Consider the following 21,690-nt stretch of genomic DNA (forward strand, 5'->3'; position numbering starts at 1 on the left):
TCCCACAATTCTAAAAGAGTATAAATATGTACAATAGCGTAGATACATTTTTCCAAACCTTTTTCAGGTGTCCCCCACAGCCTTGATAAGTCTCGTACATAACTCGTACTGGAAATCCTTACAGAAAAGGGATCACTCTAAACAAATAATGAGATCAATTGGAAAAAAATCTTCCCAAGTACCACCTAAAACATGCTTAAAGATTTAGTTCACACAAAAATGCAAATTCTGTCATCATTTTCTCATAGTATCCATTTAAGTACAACCTTGATTATGCAAAATTACTGGTCTAGAGTAATTATAGCTCAATCTTGCTTCCTAACTCATTCAGTCAGTGTGAGAGCCATCCAGGTCCAATGGCACATGTTAATAAGCTTTTCTGCCTCCCACCATGAGCAGAAATGCATTAACACTTGGTCTCCCTGAAGGAAAGTAGTAGTAGCTCTTAAATCCCAACCATTGTTCACTCCAAGCATTTGTCTTAAACATGAATAAATATGAGCTCTGCTGACACAGAGGAAGAATATTTTGTGGATGGAAAACCACTTAAGCTGTTGAAAAGTGACCTTGCAAGACCTATCTCTCACCTGTTAAAACAATGTGTTCATAAATCCAGTTGTAAAATGTCTGGACTCATAGAAGCTTCTCTTCTTCTGACCCCCAGACTTGGCTGTCATATCCCCCCAGGACACAGTAGTTCGAATCGGCTCAAGTTTGACTGCGGCGTGCATAGTTAGTGCCGAGCTGGAAGTAGCACCTAGATCTCTGTACTGGACACTGAATGGGAGACGACTGTCTAGAATAATTACAGGGTGCTGAATTGAGTGTCACACTTCACCAACTCAATGGATCCTTGCAGCAATCGGGGGACAATCTGGTTTGCCACCGAAGTAATGGAGAAGTATTAGCTGGATCATGGCTTTATGTTGGCTGTAAGTGTCAAGTTGCTGCACTCTTAAAAATAAAGGTTACATTTCCATTAAATATTACAGTCTGAATTCGAAGGAAAACCTTTATACGTTCCTCAAATAACTTTTTGCTCTCAAGTTCTTTAGAAAACTTTGTAATGGTGCTTTAAAGAACCCAGAAACCAAAGCACTGATCTGAAGAACATAACACCAATAACTTTTTTAATCTCCAAAGAACCATATAGCCAAATCAAGAACCTTATGTAGTGCAAACATTTCTTGATAAGGTTCTTTGCTAAACCAAAGGATCTGCAAAGATCAATTGAAAAGTCTTTTATGTTTAAGAGTGGGAACCACTTTAATTCTGATTTCTTCTTCATCTGAACATTTGTATTTATGTCTTTAAATATACCCTATCTGATAACCTTCTATTGATCAAGTTTTGGGAAGGTTGTGGCCCATGTGTTTTTGAATATTCATGCTGTCCTCTTTCTTTCATTTTAATTGAATGTATAGTGTCCCCAGAGAAACCCGTCAACCTGACATGCTGGTCACGAAACACCAAGGATCTCAGCTGCAGATGGAGACCAGGGGGTCAAGGAGAGATGTTCATCAATACCGAATACACCCTCAAGTACAAACTAAAGTGAGATTTTTTTTTATTCTCTGCAGGGATTTTACTATGAACAGCAAAACATTGTATCTAGAGGAACAAGAAAAGTTTTCAAGCAACTCCTTTCAATGTGAGCATTTGCATGCACAATATGCTGATAACTGTCAAAAAATAATCTTATAAAAAAAGTAATTGTACAAAAGATGCATTTACATGAGATTTTAAATCATTCGATTACTCCGTACTTTTGATGTCAAAAAGTGAACTAGGACATGTATAACACTGTGCACATTGAATGAGCAGGTAAGAATGTCGGTAAGGGTGTTAACATGCAACACAAAATTGGGCTAATGGGCAAAAATCTACGTGCACCGATAATTCTTTGCTTAAACCATTTGAGACGTAACCCTGATATTGGAAAGTCAATTAAGGCTTTCCTTTAATGGCTTCGGTGTTAGATTGTGCATGAAAACACACTCAATATGTAACTTCTGTTTTGATAATTGTAAAGATGGTACGGTAAAGAGAAGGATTGTGAGGACTAGGACAGCCATATTCATGCAACATTCCTCGTGATTTGGCCATTTTTACGCCATATGAGATCTGCGTGAAGACGGCCAATCAGCTTGGCTCTGCTACTTCTGATGTCATCACCTTAGGCATTTTAGACGTGGGTAAGTACAAAACCTCACATTTGGAAAAATGGCCCTTATAAAACAAATAGATCCGACTCTAAATTCTGATTGGATGAGCTGCACTCAAAGTCGCGTAATATGACTATAAACTCACACCTGTGACCGCACATTCTATATTAGTGTACCAGATTGTGCCAGTATTCCATGGCAACCACAAACTGTATTTCTTAGCAGAAGAAAAGTTTATTCTAATAATAATTATGAAGAAATGCAACTGTATTGTATTGAAATTGGATACTGTTTCACTTGTTATCATAATGCAAGTTGCCGCCAATCTTTGCATCGTGTCAAAGAACAACACTTTTCCATGGTAAAATCTTTGTAATGCACAACCTCTTGTGGCTTACTGATTTATTGAGATTGGGGTGAGTTTCAATGGACAGAATATCAACATTACACTTCCCAGCTATACATTTATCTTCTTCTCCCTCACACACAGATGTACGTAACCATCTGAATGTCTCCATATGGTGCACACACACACTCATCTGCGAAAACAGATTTTTACAAACCATAAAACTGATTTCAACCACCAGATATGTTTCCAAAAGGCAGCTCATGAAAATAATATTTTAAAGGTCACAAGCCAGCAGAATGTCTGCAGTTTGTATATATGAATGTATTTACACATTTCTTGTGGCGAGACACAAAAGTGCATTTGAGTGATCACGATCGGGGAAGGTTTTCTATAGGCAAGATTCAACAGCAGTAAGAATGCCTATTGAATGACACAACGTCAAACACTCATTTCTTCATCTTCTGCATTACAGAAACAATAAGCTTGGGAAATCTCCATGATTGGCTCTGCCCTAAGGGTGAGCTTAATTTAAAAAACCAATGGAGCATGTCCATTTGCAAACAAAAATGGAAAGGGAAAATTACGTTGGGACCAGATAGCAAAAGATTACTAGCTAATGAGTGGAGATGGAGGTTATCGGGAGATTCAATTACAAACAGCTAGTTTTCAGCTCAGTTTATGTTCAAAGGGAAAGTGTGCTGGATTAGTTTGACGGCCCAGCACTGGGTGTCTGGAAATTTGATTCTGATTGGTCAATCGCGCCATTATGTATTCAAATACAGTCATATAAAACCTACTACACTGTATAATCACCATTGTCCCTGATAAACCATTCCCTACATCGCTATGCTAGTTTGCTCTTTTATCATTCCGCAGTCTCATTCTTTTGACATAATATAACAATTCGCTGTAAATTTCAGTTTAGTTTTTATTTTGTGAACACATTTCTATTTTTTTGTTTCAGTTTTAGTACTTCTAGTTTAGCAGAGTAAACAGAACACTTCCAGAATGTAGACCAAAACAAGACATTTGAATTTAAGCTTGGCAAACTTACACAAAACACTAAAATGAAGTTGTCAAGACTTTTTACTCCATCCATCTACACATATAGTCACTTTGTGTGTCTCTCTCAGCATTTCTTTCACACGCTGATTTGCGGTTTGCATTTTTAGCGCTATCAGTGAATTTATCTATGCAGCGCTGGGAGTGATGAACTTGCGGTCAAGAGCAGCATTAAAAGTTTTGGTCTAGTGGACATACCAGTCCAGTACTGCCGCTGATGACACAGTCTGCATAGGGCACCAAACCCCTAGGGGGGTACCATCTTGCCCTATGGGGTAACTTCCGTGCATGCTATAAAGCCTGTTGCTGAAAAGTTGCAATTGCCTCACGCAATGCACCGGTCAGCCGCATGCACACAACCAATATATTAAATTACTCTGACGTCACACTGCAGGAAACCGTGCTTCCGGTTACTTTCGAGCAGCAGATTTCAATGGTGGAAATAGGCAGTGCTGCGGTTTTAATAATTTTGAAGCTTTATTGAATGTAAAAATGTCTTTTAATGTCAATAAAAGTTATTATAAATGGTTTATAGTGAAGAAATTATGTGGCTTCTTTTCTGAAATATCAGCAAAACCAGTTTAAATTTGGTTCAGTGAGCCAGTATGATTATGTCAGACATGTAACAGGTTGATAAATACACATTCTCACATGTTTAACATGCTTCTAAAGCTTAAGAAATGTGATATATAAAAATATAAACTACCACTGGACATATAATTTGTCTTTACTGCTTAAAGTATTAACACGCATACAATAAATAATAATATTCTTACTTCAATATAATCATATTCCATATAAAAACTTAATAACAGCTGTTTTTGATTGAAAAAAATTATTTACTGCATTCAAAATGAATGCAAAGACATCATTTTAGCAGAATGACATTTTTATTCACTTATCCTTACACAATCAGTAATCCATGTGCTGCGGTGGTGGAGATGGGTCCCGTTTCTCCCATTATATCTTATGTGGTGGTCTTGATCAGATAAGATCATTGTTAGATCGTATTTGACCTCATATCTGTCACAATGACAGCACTTTCAAAATGTAAAAAAGCAGTTTACAATCAGAGTTTAAGCAATTTCTTCGTGAAAAGTTAATATCGAACAATAGCTGCTGCGGGTCAGTTGAGTGTAATAGAGCAGATGCGATAACAATGATGGTGACCTGTGAATTATCAGTGTTTGTCATGATGAAACGATCTGGTGGAGATTTAAAGAAGCCCCACTCTCCAATAATCAGTGGGAAACAGGGTGTTCCAACCCCACAAACAGCACTTTTTGGCCAGTTTCAGCACAATGAAGTTCCCAACACAGTGCTCTGCCATTTCCTAGCAGCCATCATTCATGTTCGAGTCGTCGTCATCTCTCAGTACTATCAGGCTCAGCTAACATCACGTGCATTAGGCTGTACGCAGGCCACACAGGTCAGATTTTTCCGCCATGTGATGAGAGCTTGTTGATTACAAAAATGACAATTTTTTTTAATGATTATTATTTTATTTCATTTAGTTTTGAAATAACTGTTATTAGTTTAGATTTTCATTTACTTTGAAAAATGTATTTTATTTCAGTTGACGCAAATGACTTTTCTATGACGTATCTATGGCTCTAAGAAGGCAGGCATCTGGAGTGACTGGAGCTATTCAATGGCTGCATCAACACCTGGCAGCGGCGAGTTACGGAAACATAAAAGCAAACTTTCCTTCAGTTCACATTAAGCTTCTTTATCGTCAGCCAATTGGATTCAAAATATATGTAAAACTTATATTTATACGTATAAACACTTAAAAAACACAAAACATCGAGCTACTTGATAGGGATCTCTCATCAGCGGATTCAAAAGTCTTCAGCGAAATGTCAAAGAGCTTCAGGGGTCTGTTGATGAATTCTTTGTGCTTTTCGAAGAATGACAAATTAGAATGATCTTTAGAGCATGTTCAGATTAAAGGATTGTTTGTCCTGAAACTTAGTGAAAACAGATTTGGATGAGAAGAAGTGATTATGGTTACATATCTGGAGTGGCATGAAAGAAAGGATGTTATTAAACTTTGTTGAATGTTATGCAATATGAGTTATGGCAAGTCTGAGCTACTCCTCTTTCGCGAATTCTATGTTTAATGATTTGGTGTTCATTAGCAAAGAGCTGGTAAATACCCTAATATTCATGGGTATGTGGACATTGCTCAGGGCAACATTGTACAATCGACAGCATATGAGCAATTGTTGTCAACTGGGTTTGAATGTAACAAATGTCTTTACAAGTGCATTTCATCTGAACAATTGTTGATCAATCGAATTCAGTACAAAAGAAGGCTTTTACATGTGGTATTCCAACTACAGTGAATGCATATAGGTTACTAACATCTAAATGTTTGGTCACACAATTTATTATGACTGCTTTTCATACAAGAAAAATAGTGAAGTCATCTTAAATCAAAAGTTGTTTTGATATACGAGGATGGTGTTCAAACTTTTAATTAGTGGTGAATTTGATATGTAGCCCTTGGTGTGCCTACAGTGCATCCAGAAATTATTCACAGCGCTCCACTATTTACACAATTTATTATGTTACAGCCTTATTCCAAAATGGATTACATTCTTTATTTTCCTCAAATCTACAAACAATACCCCATAATGACATGTAAAAGTAGTTTGTTTGAAATCTTTGCAAATGTATTTAAAAAAAAAAACACACCACACATGTACATAAGTATTCACAGCCTTTGCCCAATACTTTGTTGAAGCACCACTTAAAGCCTCAAGTCTTTTTGTGTATGATGCTTCAAGCTTGGCACACCTATTTTTGGGCAGTTTCTCCCATTCTTCTTTGCAGGACCTCTCAAGCTCCATCAGATTGGATGGGGAGCGTTTTCAGCCATTTTCAGATCTCTCCAGAGATGTTCAATCGGGTTCAAGTCTGGGCTCTGGCTGGGCCACTCAAGGACATTCACAGAGTTGTCCTGTAGCCACTCCTTTGTTATATTGGCTGTGTGCTTAGGGTCATTGTCCTGTTGGAAGATGAAACTTCACCCCAGTCTGAGGTCCAGAGTGCTCTGGCGCAGGTTTTCATCAAGGATGTCTCTGTATATTGCTGCATTCATCTTTCCCTCAATCCTGACTAGTCTCCCAGTTCTTGACGATGAAAAACATCCCAACAGCATGATGCTGCCACCACCATGCTTCAATGTAGGGATGGTATTGGCCAGGTGATGAGCGGTGCCTGGTTTCCTCCAGACATGACACTTGACATTCAGGCCAAAGAGTTCAAACTTTGTTTCATCAGACCAGAGAATTTTGTTTCTCATGGTCTGAGAGTCCTTCAGGTGCCTTTTGGCAAACTCCAGGCGGGCTGTCATGTGCCTTTTACTGAGGAGTGGCTTCTGTCTGGCCACTCTACCATACAGGCCTGATTGGTGGAGTGCTGCAATGATGATTATTCTTCTGGAAGGTTCTCCTCTCTCCACAGAGAAATTCTGGAGCTCTGTCAGAGTGACCATTGGGTTCTTTGTCACCTCCCTGACAAAGGCCCTTCTCCCCCAATCGCTCAGTTTGGCCGGGCGGCCAGCTCTAGGAAGAGTCCTGGTGGTTCCAAACTTCTTCCATTTACGGATAATGAGGCCGCTGTGCTCATTGGGACCTTCAATGCTGCAGAAATGTTTCTGCACCCTTCCCCAGATCTGTGCCTTGATACAATCCTGTCTCTGAGGTCTACAGACAATTCCTTGGACTTCATGGCTTGGCCTCTGCTCTGACATGCACTGTTAACTGTGGGACCTTATATAGACAGGTGTGTGCCTTTCCAAATCATGTCCAATCAACTGAATTTACCACAGGTGGACTCCAATCAAGTTGTAGAAACATCTCAAGGATGATCAGTGGAAACAGGATTCACCGGAGCTCAATTTTGAGTGTCATGGCAAAGGCAGTGAATACTTATGTACATGTGATTTTTTTTTTATTTTTAATAAATTTGCAAAGATTTCAAACAATCTTCTTAATGTTGTCATTATGGGGTATTGTTTGTAGAATTTTGAGGAAAATAATGAATTTAATCCATTTTGGAATAATGCTGTAACATAACAAAATGTGGAGATAGTGAAGCACTGTGAATACTTTCTTGATTCACTGTAATTTCTGCAATAATCAAATAATCAGAATACTCAGATGTGACGGTCTTTAAGTTGTTTCTGAACAATTCCAATGCACAAGGTGAAGAATTTCAAAGAATACAATGAATTTTGCCATGTTAAGGTAAATGTGACCAATCACTTGCTAACAGCTCATACGAAATAGTTTCGGATCACATTTTTTGCATATCAGCCATCCAGCAGCATTATTCTACCATACAAGTAACAAAACAGTTGTTGTACATGGCAAGGCATGTAGTAAATAACGGTAGTGTCTTTCCCATTTCCCCTGCAGAAAGGGCACATGGTGGCTCATGTGATTCGAAGTCCAGCAAGCAGAACACAACGGTAAGATGGGAGCTCAAGCAGTTTTTTGGCTGGATGCGAAAAGATGCCTATGGCTGCACGGACATCAGCATCAAACTGTACGATCAATGGCGCATCTGGCTACAGAAAGCCAATAAAACACATGACCAGGTCGATAAGAAGCAGCTGCACCTTCTTTCATTTTACTTCCAGCAATAAGATTTTAACCATACATTGCGACATGTACAATGCAGCTCAAAAGTATTAAGTTCACATTGAAAATCTGGGTTTCAAAATCTAATTTAAACCTAGAAATTAACAAGGTTTTAGGATTTTGAAAAATTATAAACAAAGAAAAGTTAATGGCATTAATCAGATAAGAAATCTTTAAGATTCTGGACTATTTCTAGGGCACTGATCATATAAGCAAATTTGTGACATTGACGATGCTAATGAGTTAAATACAAGTTAACCTCAATCAGCAGCATTTGTAAAAAAAATAATAATAATAATTCAACTTTACATCTTAAATAATACACAAGTTTTAACAGAAGTATTATTGGAAGTACTTTCATTACATTATAAGCATTTTCACAAATGTACCCCACTTTATCAGTAAGCAAATCATTATTGTTGACATACACTAAATATGGCTTATGTAAATAGCATTTTGTGCTTTGTGTCCCACAAAAAAGGGAACCAAATTATGTTTATTCTTTTGTACAATGCACTCGCATTTGATAGCTTTTACCAATGGTGAAGCATCATATAGTCTTCAGTCAGTTACCACAACAGAGAGAGAATGGCCAGTCAAAGTAATCAGCAGGACATCTAATAAATTCCTTTTATGTTAGACAAAAAAAACAGCAAAATTCAGCTGTGATTCAGCCGAAGCCGCTTGTGTGGCGTAGTCGAATGCTAACCGACATTCGCTGCAGCTCTTTGAACTGATTCAGCAGTTACGGCTATTGTGAGACTTGGGTCACTTGATTAGACACACTGTCTGATATGAATGGCTGGTACTAATTACGATTCTCAGTCCTCATATATCAAGTCATCACATTCACTTGTAAATTGACCATTGTCTTGCCTTTCAGGTACTACAAAACAGTAAATCATAGCGAAACTCCAAAGAAGGCTTGCGGGAGCATGGAACGACACAGTTTTTATTACTCTCCATTGCTTGGGACATTTTCTTTGGATGAGCCTTATATTCTCTGAAGGAACCTGCAGTTTGCTGACATGATCTACTGTTTGCCCCCTGCTGTAGTCCCAAGCAAAAAATGTCAAAGGAAGTGTTTTTTTCTCAGACATATTTATAAGGGCATTAAAATACAAATTAAAAGTGGTTAGAAACATCATAAAATCTAATGTTAGAAAATAAAAAGTTTTAATAAACGGGCATTTTGGGAGATGCATAGGCTTTGTTGAGACAAGCAGCACAGATTTTATGCTTTTTTTGGGGGCGTATTTTTTGGCATATTCAACACAAATCTGTTTCTATATATGTAGCCTGATCAAAGAAAAAAGATTTGTACAAGCCTGTTCCAAACCACATCCATATTTGGAAGGAATCTGATTAAAATCAGACTTTTGGAAATGCTCTTCAGTCTGAACGAACAGATCGGATTTCAAGTAGTTTTTTCATCACTCGCGATATGACGTCACCGTAAAGTCACACTCGAGGTGCAGTAGGCCTATCGTGTCAAAATTCACTCAATTTCGTTCAAATGTGGTATTCGCCATGTATTGAATGGTGAACAAGCAAGCAGTTTAAGACACAACATATGCGTTATCGTGTAAATAGCACAATAATGCCTCTGGCATGTGTGATTTCTGATGTGCTAATGAGTTTAACATTTCAGCTAAAAGTTTAGTTTTCCATCTGGTTTCCACAATAATAGCTGCTCTCTTACGTCTATTGCCGTTGTGCTGATGCTGAAATAATTTCTTTAGTAACAGATGTTACTACATCAGATTTGAAAAACGGATCGGATTTATGTGCATTGTAAACAAAGCCATTCAATCTAACTTTGGAACAGAAAAAAGGAGCATTTCGAAAATTACTTGCAGAAACCCCTTCACAGATCAGAACAGAAAATGACAGAAACATGGTCATGCTGATTTACAAAGATTTTCCAAACTTGGATTTCCATTGATTTTCCAAATTGATTTTCATGTATTTGCCAACAGTGAGCATTCGTAAGTAACAAACAAGAGAATATGAAATATTGGTCTCTTGATTAGTAAACACTTACAGATCATGTATCTATTTGTTTATTATTTCTTACCTCTGTTCAAAAAGGTTTTCATGTAATTAATGTATCATGAATAAATAGTTTTGTCTGTAAAAAAAAATGTAAGGAGCATTTGTAAAATTATAATAGTTTAACTTTTGCTGCCTATTTCTATTCCTAGTTCAGATTTACACTTTGAATTGACTTGATTCAACAAACAATCAAAGTATATTTCTACCATAACTGCAATAATGAAAAAAGATGCCACACTCTGTTTAATACATAAATTAAATAACAAAACATGCTCTGCAAAGCCTGCGACAGTGGCAGTGCAGTCTATTTGTACAACGCCAGAAACAGCGATCAAGATCTTAAATGATTTCTTATAAGAGAATGTTCAATGAGGACTGAATCCATCTCTGTCAAGACAGAAGTCTTCTGATTGGGTCTACATCTCATTCCGGTTCTTCTGAATCATACTTGAAATCTTGCAGAATCTCAGCCAAAGCTGCTTTATTCTTTATGAAACTAACAGGAAAGAAGAGAGAGAGAGGCCTTTAGTTGGGATGTTCTGAGATTTCAAAAAAAAAAATGTTTTATCACAAACCTGATTTTTAACTTGAGCCTTGTTTACAACACACTCCATTGGATAAATCTAACAGTGAAATATTGCCATATAATAATAACTAAACACCACAAGTTCATTAAAAGCAGACTGAGAGCTTTAAAAGCTCTAAAGAAAATAACCTCTAATACTGATACAGTAGCACAATTCTAGGTTAATTCATTAATTGATTAATTACTTGCTATTTAGCAGATGCTTTCAATCTGAAGTAAATTACAAATTAACAAGCACCACATGCAAGTAAAAATAGGTTTAAATCTAATTGCAAAAATGATAATCTGACCCTTGGTGATGTAATTGATGAGAGCAATCAAATTCAAGACATTGTGAACAAACTATCTACTAAAGTAAACACTGCGACTCATGTATCTTCTTTTATAACTAGGAGATTAACATTGAATTCTCAATTCATTCGCCATAACAAAAAATTCTGGACCCTGCACATCCCTCTTAAACTACAGTTTATTGATAAAGTACACAGTGAAAACAGAAAAAATTAGAAGCTTAGAAGTTGCTCTTACTCCTTTTTGATCTCCCGAACTTTCTCCTGGAACTCTTCATCTTCTGGATGGTCCAGGGCATTCTGTTTAGCCAACTGTAACTTAGCTGTCTGTAAACAGGTCATGAAAACAGCCCAACATTAAGAATACAGTAACCAATGATGAATGTTGAGGTATTATTGCACAGCCAAAATGGACATACAACTGGAGGCGCTTATTCATTTGAATGTTCTAGCGTCACACGCAAATATTTAATGCAGTTGGTTTTTATGCAGCCTAACGCTTTGTTTTGAATAGTAAACTGACCACTTGTGGAAGGGTTGTTAATTAAATAAGCAAATCATAAAAAAACATGTGTTTTTCATAATAACTCTACAACTGGGTGCTGATGAGTGGAAAGTGCATAATTCAGAAATTCTCCAGGGAAAGCAGGATATATATAACATTTGGAAAGAGAATACATTCATGTGCAAAAGTCATGACATATGCCTACCAGCTCTAGCTTCTTCTTCTCGTTTATTTGCAGTTTCTCTATGTGCTCGGAGAGGTCGGGACGGTCAAAGTCTTGATGTAGTTGCTCTTTAATCTCCAGAACTTCTTTGGAAATGCCACAGAATGCTTTCGTTATCTCATGTACCAGCTGTTTGTAGTGCTCGAAGTCATAGTGGGGCCCCGTCCTTAAGTACGCCTCATGACCCCTGAGAAAAAAAACGTTATTACCTCAATCAACCCTAGATGGCAACATCTGTATGTGTATATATATATATATATATATATATATATTTATATACACACATACACGCACACGCGCAAGTTTTGAAACACACTCATTCTTTATTATAATCATTTTTTTTTTCACATTTTAGAATAATTGTAAAGTCATCATAACTATGGAATAACATAAATTGAACTATGGGAATTATGCTGTGACTAAACAAAATCCAAAATAAATCCGAACTGTGTTATATTTTTTTTAACACAACACAAAAAACAGATTTTTATGTCAATGTGATATTTCAGTTTTTTCTTAACAATTTTGCAGTTATAAAAAAAAATGAAGGTGTCTGAATATTTGAAGTAATTAAATTGATGTATTATGAGTAACTGACTCCTCAAAAAGCTTGTAGGCCTCCACACGTTCAGCTTGAAGAACACAGAATCTACGGATCAAACTTTTCAAATCTGTAGGTGCCTTTAACAAAAAAAGATAGACAAATGACATTCAAAAAGTACTTTCAGGGGTACAATGGTACAGTGACGGTATCAGATATGTACATTCATAAATGCCATGGTACTGATTTGTGTCCCATGGTAAACTGTAGGCTATTAAATTATCTTCATAGAATACCTTTGTAAATGTTCACAAACACGGTAGTACCATGGTTATTTTGGTCAGTGGTACATTATAATTAATAGTAAATGTATTTTAGAAATATTTTATTTGTGATGACATATCTAAACAAACGAGAAGTGATATATTTCTAGTATAAACTAGCATTAGCAAGCTCGCAGTCTTATATATCTTACTGGGTATCTACCTTGTCTAAAAGTGGTATTACACACATTGTTATACACTAACTCACCATGGTGCTGAAACAGTGCTGCCGGTACTTTCTTTTGTTGGCTTATATATCTGTTCACTCGCAACATGTGTATCGCTTCGGTGCAGTTTGTCACGCTGCGATAAACACTTCCTGTTTGGGTTCGCGGGAGTTGACGTCAGGTGACGTCGCGATGAACATTGCGGTTGATTCGTTGGAACTACAACTGATTAAATTTTCTGTTAAGGCAATGAAAACTGTAAAATATTATTTAATATTTTTTTAAGATAGATCTGTATTAATCTGTATCCCTAGTGTATAAATATTGTATTACACTCATTTAAAAAAAAAAAAATCTGAAGGCCATGAATAGTTCATCCAAAAATGAATATTCTCTCATAATTTACTTGACTGCACTTACATGACTTTCTTTCAACTGTTGAACACAAACTAAGATTTTTATAAGAATATCTCAGCTCTGGAGGTCCTCACAAGCATATGGTGACTAGAATCTTGAAGCTCCCAAGAACATAAAGGCATCATAATAGTACACCATAAGACTCCAGTGGTTAAATCCATGTCTTCTGAAGAGATATGATAAGTGTGGCTAAGAAAAGGATCAACATTTAAGTCCTTTTTTTTACCATAAATCTCCACTTTCACTTTCACATCTGCATCCATTTCACATTCTTTGTGCATATCGCCATTTACATGGGCAGGGAGGAGAATTTATTGTAGAAAAGGACTTAAATTGATCTGTTTCTCAACCACACATATCATATCACTTCAGACGACATAGATTTAACCACTGGAGTCTTGTGTATTACTTTTATGCTGCCTTTATGTGCTTTTTTGAGCTTTAAAAGGCACCCATTCACTTGCATTGTATGGCCCAACAGATCTGAGCAATTCTTCTAAAAATCTTAATTTGTGTTCTGCAGAAGAAAGAAAGTCATACACATTTGGGATATTATGAGGGTGAGTAGCTCATGAGAGAATTTTCATTTTTGGGTGAAATGTCTCTTTAATGTACTAATCGAAAAGCTATAAAGATAGTTAGTTTATGCTCTGTTTAAAAGATCTTTGAAAACTCCCAAGGTCATGTTTTTATTTATGGATTTAAGTTTTTTTTAACCCCTTCCCTGTCTTTCCTTCCCCTGGCAGTAATATGTGTGATATAAATTGTTGTAATGTTGTTTAAAGCAACATTACAACAATTATATATATATATATATATATATATATATATATATATATATATATATATATATATATATATATATATATATATATATTGTATTTTTAAAAATATATATATATTTTTATGTATCTCTCTCTATATAAAACTTTAGATAAAAATTACATTATTATTATTATTAATATTATTTTACTCCCTGGCTGTTGGTTTCTTGTATTGTTTTGTTGCTCCACTACATTTTAATTAGATTTGTTGAATGCCAATAATGATAATAATACAAAAATTAAAACAAATCTGAAAATGGTAATTAATTCATCCATAAATATGCATGTTATCATCTGTCATACCCAAATGTGTGATCTTCATGCAAGATTTTGACTCAGTATTGTTGACTTTCAAAACACTTACTAGCAAAAATAATATATATATATATTGAAATGTACATTTTATTTGTGAGAATGTATATGATTGTTGTGAAATGCCTAATGATTATAGTATTTTCTTTCTTTTTCAATAATCATAATTTATTAAATTTGTTCCTAATGTTTGCCCATTGCTGTCATCCAGTGCTGTTGAATGACATGTAGTGTCATCCTTTATGATTATATCAATAATACTGATAATAAAATATTTTTTTGAAAACGCCAACTGTGGCATGAGGTAAAGGTAAAACATTTTTTTTTACTCCAAAAACGAGTGATTTTTGTATTTATTTATTTTCAGATTGCGGTTCAGGGCTTCTGTAATTAAGACATTCAGTTGTCAATTACAGCAGAGTAAAGACTGGTATAACAAATAAGGAAAATTAAAACAAAAATAGCGTACATTAAACAAAATTAGGCCATTCCAAAGCAATTAATTAAATAACTTTTAAGCTTTTATTCGTATGATTGATTAATCTCATCAATTACCTAAAATTCTAATCCATTTCACATAGAAAAATTTTTATAATTTAATTTTCTTTATAATTGTTTTATTTAATTGTTTATATATATGATGAAAACATGATCTGTTGTTTCATTATTTGTGCAGAAGGAGCAGTTTCAACACTTGGGGGCGCCAATGGCATATAACACATGAAAGCTCATTTTTACATCAGAATGAAGGCATGTCACGTTAACCTATTCTAATTTTACCACCATAACTTTTGCTTAACATTTACTAAATAAATATTCTAGAATTACCAAATGCTGCAGATGAAAATATGAAACATAATTTAATTATTATTATTAGTATTATTATTATGTCTGTCACAGACAGTTAATAAATTAATGGAAAAGTCTTCCACCCTAATTGAAATTAAATTGTTAGGTTTTGTCATTCTGTTATACTAGTAAACCTAATAGCCAATGTTTGAGGGACAGTGCAGTCTTGTCCAACTCAGAAGGGCTTTATTACACTTGTCCTGACACAGCACTGAATATAGAAACAAAAGCCTGGAGAGTTCAAAGGACCGAGCTGCAGCAGCAGTACACCGCCTCGGTTACACTGTGTTTGGAGCTCACAGGGTCTGATGTGCATCCATTAATAGCGTGCTACACAGGAGGTGGGGTGGATGGAGATCATTTTTAATGCTGAAATATGAGCAATCGGAACTAAGGCGGATAAATAAGGCACGCCAAGAGGGATTGTCTTACGTGCGGTGAACAGTTACAAAAAACATGTGTTGCACGGACAGCGTTTGGAATTGGGATAAAAACGTCGCACGCGCTGAACCGGAGTGAGCGGAAGCTCGTGCATGCTCATTTACCCCGCGTGGATACTTAGAATTCTTGCATTCTGGAGTTTGAGCTCTGCGACTTTGTTGCAGATCGAAATATTATCTATGAATACTGGAATATAAGCAGAAAAATACTCCACAATACACAATACTAGACAAACAAGAGGCAAAATGAGGGTATTGCATATAAATCACAATTGTTGGACTCTGGCGTGGACTGTTATCATGTGCGTTATGAGGGGAGTTTATTCACAAGAACGGCAGTAAGTATGCATGCGTGTTAAATGGAGCTATGTTATGGTTGGTGGGAAAATATACATGCATTTTAGTTTTTTAGCATAAGACTTTGCAGTCAGGTGATACACTGCATCTTTAACCGTGTCACCAGTCATAATAATCTGCACTTTTGATTGCCGCGCGGCTGTGGGAAAGTTTCCTTGTGCTGCAACAAATACATTGAGCTGCACAAGTGTTTGGGTATTACTAACCAATGAATAACATATTTTACCTTACACAATTTTACTGTGGTAACCATAGTTTCCACTAAAATACCATTGATACACCAATATTTGTTACTTTTGTGCAGTAGTACCATAATGAGGTTCATTGATAAATAAGGTTGTCTAAGGTGAAGAAAATGAGAAATCTTTAAAGAATCTAGTTTAAAACACACGTGTCATGTCCGTTGAAATATAATCTCCAATTTGTTTTCAGGCATTTTTGAAAAACATTTATTGCAATTGTATTTTTTAATATAACATTTAAGCACAACATTAATATTATTTTCTACAAAATATTAATATATAGAAATGAGGTCATTTGGTGTAACCATTATGTAAAAGGTATTACAATACTTTTTTTGCACCTTGAACACAAGACCGTGTACACAACTTAATGAGTAATTAAAATTGTTTAACAAGTTTTGCATGGTTTTTATTTTTGTTTTTCTTACCTAGAATTGGAGTCAAGAAGAATATCAAGAAGTTTTCTCAGGGTTACTTTATATGACCTAAACAAAATGTATTTAACAATTTTATTTTATAAACTTCACACAGTCATAAGGTTTTTTTTTTGCATGTCACATGACCACAACATGGCAACCTACATGTTGTTGTTGTTGTTGTTTTTATCACAGTTAGATTTATAATTTATAATGGCAATTTAAGCTGAATTAATAAACCACAAAGCAAGGCACATACATTAAAATATGCAATATCACAGCTGGTTCAAATACAATACAAAGGTAACAATACTAAAATAAAAAAAGAGAGAGAACAAAGAGGTGTCTATTTATTAATCTTAAAAATTACGGTCTTGTATAATTTTGGCAAATTTGCAGGCTACCTGCATGTTGGTCACAAACTGAATTGTTTGACAAAAGTGAAAAAAAAAGAAGAAAAACAAATGTGAACAAAATGTTTTCGCTGAATTTCTTTTTCTGTAAATAATAAAAGATTATTCTGTACTACTCATTTGCTGTGACGTACACATTTGTAACCTTAAGCCCATAAAAAAAATATCAATATGACTTTGAACTCAATAATCAAAATGTTAATAAAAAAAATAGTGTCATTTTATGGATCTGGTTACCATGGTAAATGTTTTTAATGGGTGGCATAACTGAACGTATAGGGTGAACAACTGCTCAAAAACACCCAGGTTCTTACAAAACAGTTGTTTTACACTCTGTGCTGTTCTTGAATTATGTTCTCCTGAGCTAAAGATGATCAGCAGAAATAGAAGAGAGTTGAACTCAACTGGAACTCAATACTCTTGGAAATCCTCTGTGCTGACCAAGGAACAACCTTCAGAACAATGCAGTTTCCCATTACCTTCCCAAGGTAATGTTGGGGCTCTATCTTCTTTGCAGGACAGGTTCTTAAGTTGGCTGCATTGTTCTTTGAAGATAAAAAGTGACTTATAGTACTTGGAAGAAGATTCCTGTCAAACAAATATAATCCTAACCTTGACCAGAACTAACCCCTAGAATTAAATGAAACTTTCAGGGGGATAAGAATGTTGTTCAAGCCCCAACCCAAAGCCGAATAATAAACCCAACCTTTAAGTATGATTGATTGATAGAAATGTTGTTCTGTTATAAACAAGGGTGTTATTGGCAGTCACAGAAATTCCTAAGGTCTTCTTCTTAGCGTTTGCATTGCATGCCCATCCACAGAACAGCAGCTTTTTCAGCCAGGTGTAGAGCCTCGAGTCCGCCGTTGAAATGAGTTAGTGGACACTCGTTGACGATGTGCTGCATGGTTTATGGTTCCCCACAGCTGCAGTTCGGGTTGGTGGCTTGACCTCACCAAACAAGGTTGACTGCACATCGGCCTTGTCCCGTCAGAAATTCCTAAGGTTATCCATAACCTCATCACTTCCCTTTAATGTAAACTACCCCTAAATACGAGAGAAATTACAGGTTGAGAATTTTTTGTTAGGTTCTCCTATGACATCAGGCTGCAACAGTCTTGTTAATTTGGCTAGGAACTCATTATTTTAGGAATATAGTGGTGAAATGGTAGTTGTGCTTTACAACTGGACAATTGCCAGCTGGAGTAATGCAAATGCTCACCACAACTCAATCAGTTGTCAGTGTTTGATTAATACTGCATGTTTTGTTCTCCCAGACTTTAATATCTTTGAGCACTATGATTCAATTAACCTGGGGTCCATGAACTTCAGTCTTCTTTATACCAAGTTATACAGTTTAGTGCCAGCGAACCTGTTACATGTGGCTTTTCGAAGTATTTTGAGCACCAGATCTCATCAGAGAAGGTCAATAACCAACTTGCCCTCTCCGACAAAGAGCCACATTCTCTGTGGTCAGCCAGTGGGTCTTCTTTCCTTCAACAAGATAGTGATATCATGTAAACACCAAATAGTTTTCTACGCACTGCACACATGAGACCATTGTAAGATAGGGAGGTGAAGATCAAATGCAGTCAGTTGCACATAGCTGGCTTGCAGAGGATTTTCTCTTGCCTTGAGACTTAAATTGCTTCTGGCCTTGCTGGACTGTAATGCCAACCACATGATATCTCACACTCATGCATGATATTAATCTCAAGGACACTAAATTGCCCTGGTTTATTTGGGCATGTATGGGTCAGAGAAACACCATCCAAACTGCTTTTCACCCGTGCCCTTTTCTCATCGTTTAAGGTCACTGGCACTGATTTTGTTACTGAGTTGTTTGAGATTTTTAACAGTAGTTGAGACAACTTGGATTCCACAGGGGCAAAAAAAAAAAAAAAAAACGCCTGAAGAATTAGTCTAATGTGTTTTAATGGTGCAGTAAGGTTGCCCTAACTCTTGTCATGACATGCCTTTGAGACACAAGACTAGAATTATGTTTCAAGTCCTATTTGTTTTAATTACACTGACACCCCAATAAAGAGATGTAAATGCTATTTTTTCTAGGGTGTCATGCAGTTCAGCCCAACTCTGTCAACTCTGTGACGTTTTCATCTAAAGCCTCAAATATATTTGTTTTTCAGTGTGTTGTGCAGAGTTGAGTGCCCATTGAATATTTGCTGTAAACAGAGTTGGATTATGGTCCCGTGAGGACACTGGGTACATGTCATTGGAGCCCTCCATGCCCCTAGTAGCTGACCCATCATCCTACTTTAAGCGACAAGGGCATTACAAAAATGCTAAAAAGCTGGTTGCCCTGGCTTGTGGTGTATGTGCAGAGGGGCTTGATGGACCTTGGTGTATAGGTGTTCAGCTTCTTTTGGCTGCGTGACTTGAGGCTTTGGAAGCTCCTGATGATCTGAGGCCCCAGGACACTGGCCTTTTCTGTAATTCTGTCCATGTGGCAAATATTTGCAATAGGTTAAATGACTAGTATAAAAGAAGTATAAAAGGTTTTTTGCACGTCTCACACATGCAAATTTAATTGTCACAATACGCATGAACTGTCCACGTGCAGCCTAAGACAGTCTGCGTCTTTGCTCGTCATTGGTGTATGTTAGAGGTCAACCGATAGTAGATTTTGCCCATACCGATAACCAAGGTGGTGGAAAACACAGATAACCTAGTAATTGGCCGATACATTTTTTAATTGATTTATAGAATGTCAAAAAAAGTCTTTCCTTACTATGATGGGCACAGACACTCTGCCGGCTACAAGAGTCCAAAATCCCAATAATAATCAGATACGGTGCATAACGTGAGACTTTTAACTGTAAACAAGCCTGAAACACACCAGGGACTCTTTTTTTTAAATTATATATTTCACCAGATGAGGTTTAATGAGGAATAAGGTGTATTATTATTCACAAGATATGAAGTTGGAGACAATATGTGTTTGCTAATGGGGTTTGTTGTTTTTGTTTCACCTCTAGAGGCCGCTGTTATACAGGAGAATCCTCCAGAGTAACACAGAGGAATAGTAATAATAAAAAAAAAAAACAATCTGCATAGATTTTTGCTGATAACCAATAGTTCCAAAAGCAACTATTGGCACCGATTAATCAGTAAAACCAATATATCGGTCTACTTCTAGTCATAGTACGTATGCGTTCAATGTGTCCATATGAGCGTCTGTACCATACAATGGCGTCAAAAGAGTATACAGTACTTTGAAAGGCTGATCGCTCTGCTGTGCGCAAGATGTACCGGCACATGGGAAAAAGTTTACTTTAAAACTGATTAACTTTGTAAAATCGTGAAATTTGTTTTTAGCAAAAACAAAGAATCACAAAACACTTGCCAGTTTGTGTATGATCATCTGACATTTGTTTAGATGGTCTCATGAAAAGACCATTGTTTGTGTGGGTTTTTTGTCCTATGATGTGAACTTTGAATGAGATCTCGAGACAAAACAAGTGTTAATGTAATTGGTACCTTAAAAGTAGTGTTTTGATAGAAACAGACGTACGCAGCTGTTGCTCTATACACCTTTCCTTTGATACACAGGGGTTACCTGATTACTGCTCCGTCAGTGTTTCGTGCTGGTGTGGAAGAGGCCGTGAGCGTGACCATCTTCAATGCAGTTGCGGACACACGAGTACAGCTGCAGCTCAGCGTCAAGGGTGAGATTGTAACCCACAGTCACGGCACTGTACGAGGTAAGATTTATGCAGGTTCTTGTATCTCAAAGTACAGGTTTGTGAAAGGCAGCCTTTATCTAAATTCTGACCCATTACTAGAGGCAATGCTTAAATCAGCTATGTCTAACTACACATATGGTTACTAAGCACCATTGTATCTTTGCCTTCCAAAGGACATAATATAGCACTTAACAGATTACATAGAAATTATTATTTTAAAGGGTATTGATATCAATTTATTTTCCATTTCAGATAAAGGCACCATCAAAATAAAGGTGAGCCAATCAATCGAGTCAGCAGCCAGTTTAAGCTATCTTTATATCAGTTCAAAAACCCATTGCCCCCTTCCCCACAAGCTCCTTATCCATATATATCAATGACATCAATACCTGGATGACCAATCATTTTCTCAAACTTAACACTACGGCCCATTCTCAATATAAAAGATGCAGAGATTCTTGTTCACACTTTCATCACTTCATGACTCGACTATTGTAACACCATCTATTCTGGTCTCCCCATTAAAACAATCAATACATTCAAAACTCTGCAGCTTGGGTTCTCACTTATTCCAAGAAATAATCACCCCCATTTTACATAGACTGCACTGGCAATCTGTCTCTTACTGCATTCAGTATACATTACTACTCTCAACATGCTCTACAGCTCTACCTACATCACAGATCTTATTCATCCCTACACAGTCTTGCTCACTCAGGTCTTCTGACTCTGGTTTACTACTCATCCCACGTTACAAGCTAACAGCACTGGGTGGCAGGGCTTTTAGCACTACTGCTC

The 21,690-nt window shown here is 36.5% G+C and overlaps 2 protein-coding genes and 1 pseudogene across 2 annotated transcripts in view; 2 read left to right on the forward strand and 1 right to left on the reverse strand.

Annotated features, from left to right (window-relative positions):
- The first annotated feature begins 497 nt into the window (after positions 1–497).
- On the forward strand, positions 498–8,233 carry LOC127639508 (cytokine receptor-like factor 1; annotated as a pseudogene).
- Positions 7,961–13,094, reverse strand: LOC127639830 (required for excision 1-B domain-containing protein-like). Its single transcript, XM_052122088.1, has 5 exons — positions 12,960–13,094; positions 12,486–12,568; positions 11,870–12,074; positions 11,398–11,486; positions 7,961–10,779 (listed from the first exon to the last, which is right to left on the reverse strand). Exons 1-5 carry the CDS (start codon positions 12,960–12,962, stop codon positions 10,707–10,709), a joined length of 453 nt encoding a protein of 150 aa, XP_051978048.1. The 5' UTR covers positions 12,963–13,094; the 3' UTR covers positions 7,961–10,706.
- Positions 13,095–15,998: 2,904 nt separating this feature from the next.
- Positions 15,999–21,690, forward strand: part of LOC127640028 (C3 and PZP-like alpha-2-macroglobulin domain-containing protein 8) — a 49,450-nt gene continuing 43,758 nt past the window's right edge. Inside the window, exons 1-3 of the mRNA XM_052122402.1 lie at positions 15,999–16,098; positions 20,759–20,910; positions 21,145–21,167. Of these exons, the coding sequence (XP_051978362.1) occupies positions 16,007–16,098; positions 20,759–20,910; positions 21,145–21,167 (267 nt within the window). The 5' untranslated portion in view covers positions 15,999–16,006. The remainder of the gene's footprint in view (positions 16,099–20,758; positions 20,911–21,144; positions 21,168–21,690) is intronic.

Source organism: Xyrauchen texanus, chromosome 48, assembly GCF_025860055.1.
Source record: "Xyrauchen texanus isolate HMW12.3.18 chromosome 48, RBS_HiC_50CHRs, whole genome shotgun sequence".
Classification (NCBI taxonomy): Eukaryota; Metazoa; Chordata; class Actinopteri; order Cypriniformes; family Catostomidae; genus Xyrauchen; species Xyrauchen texanus.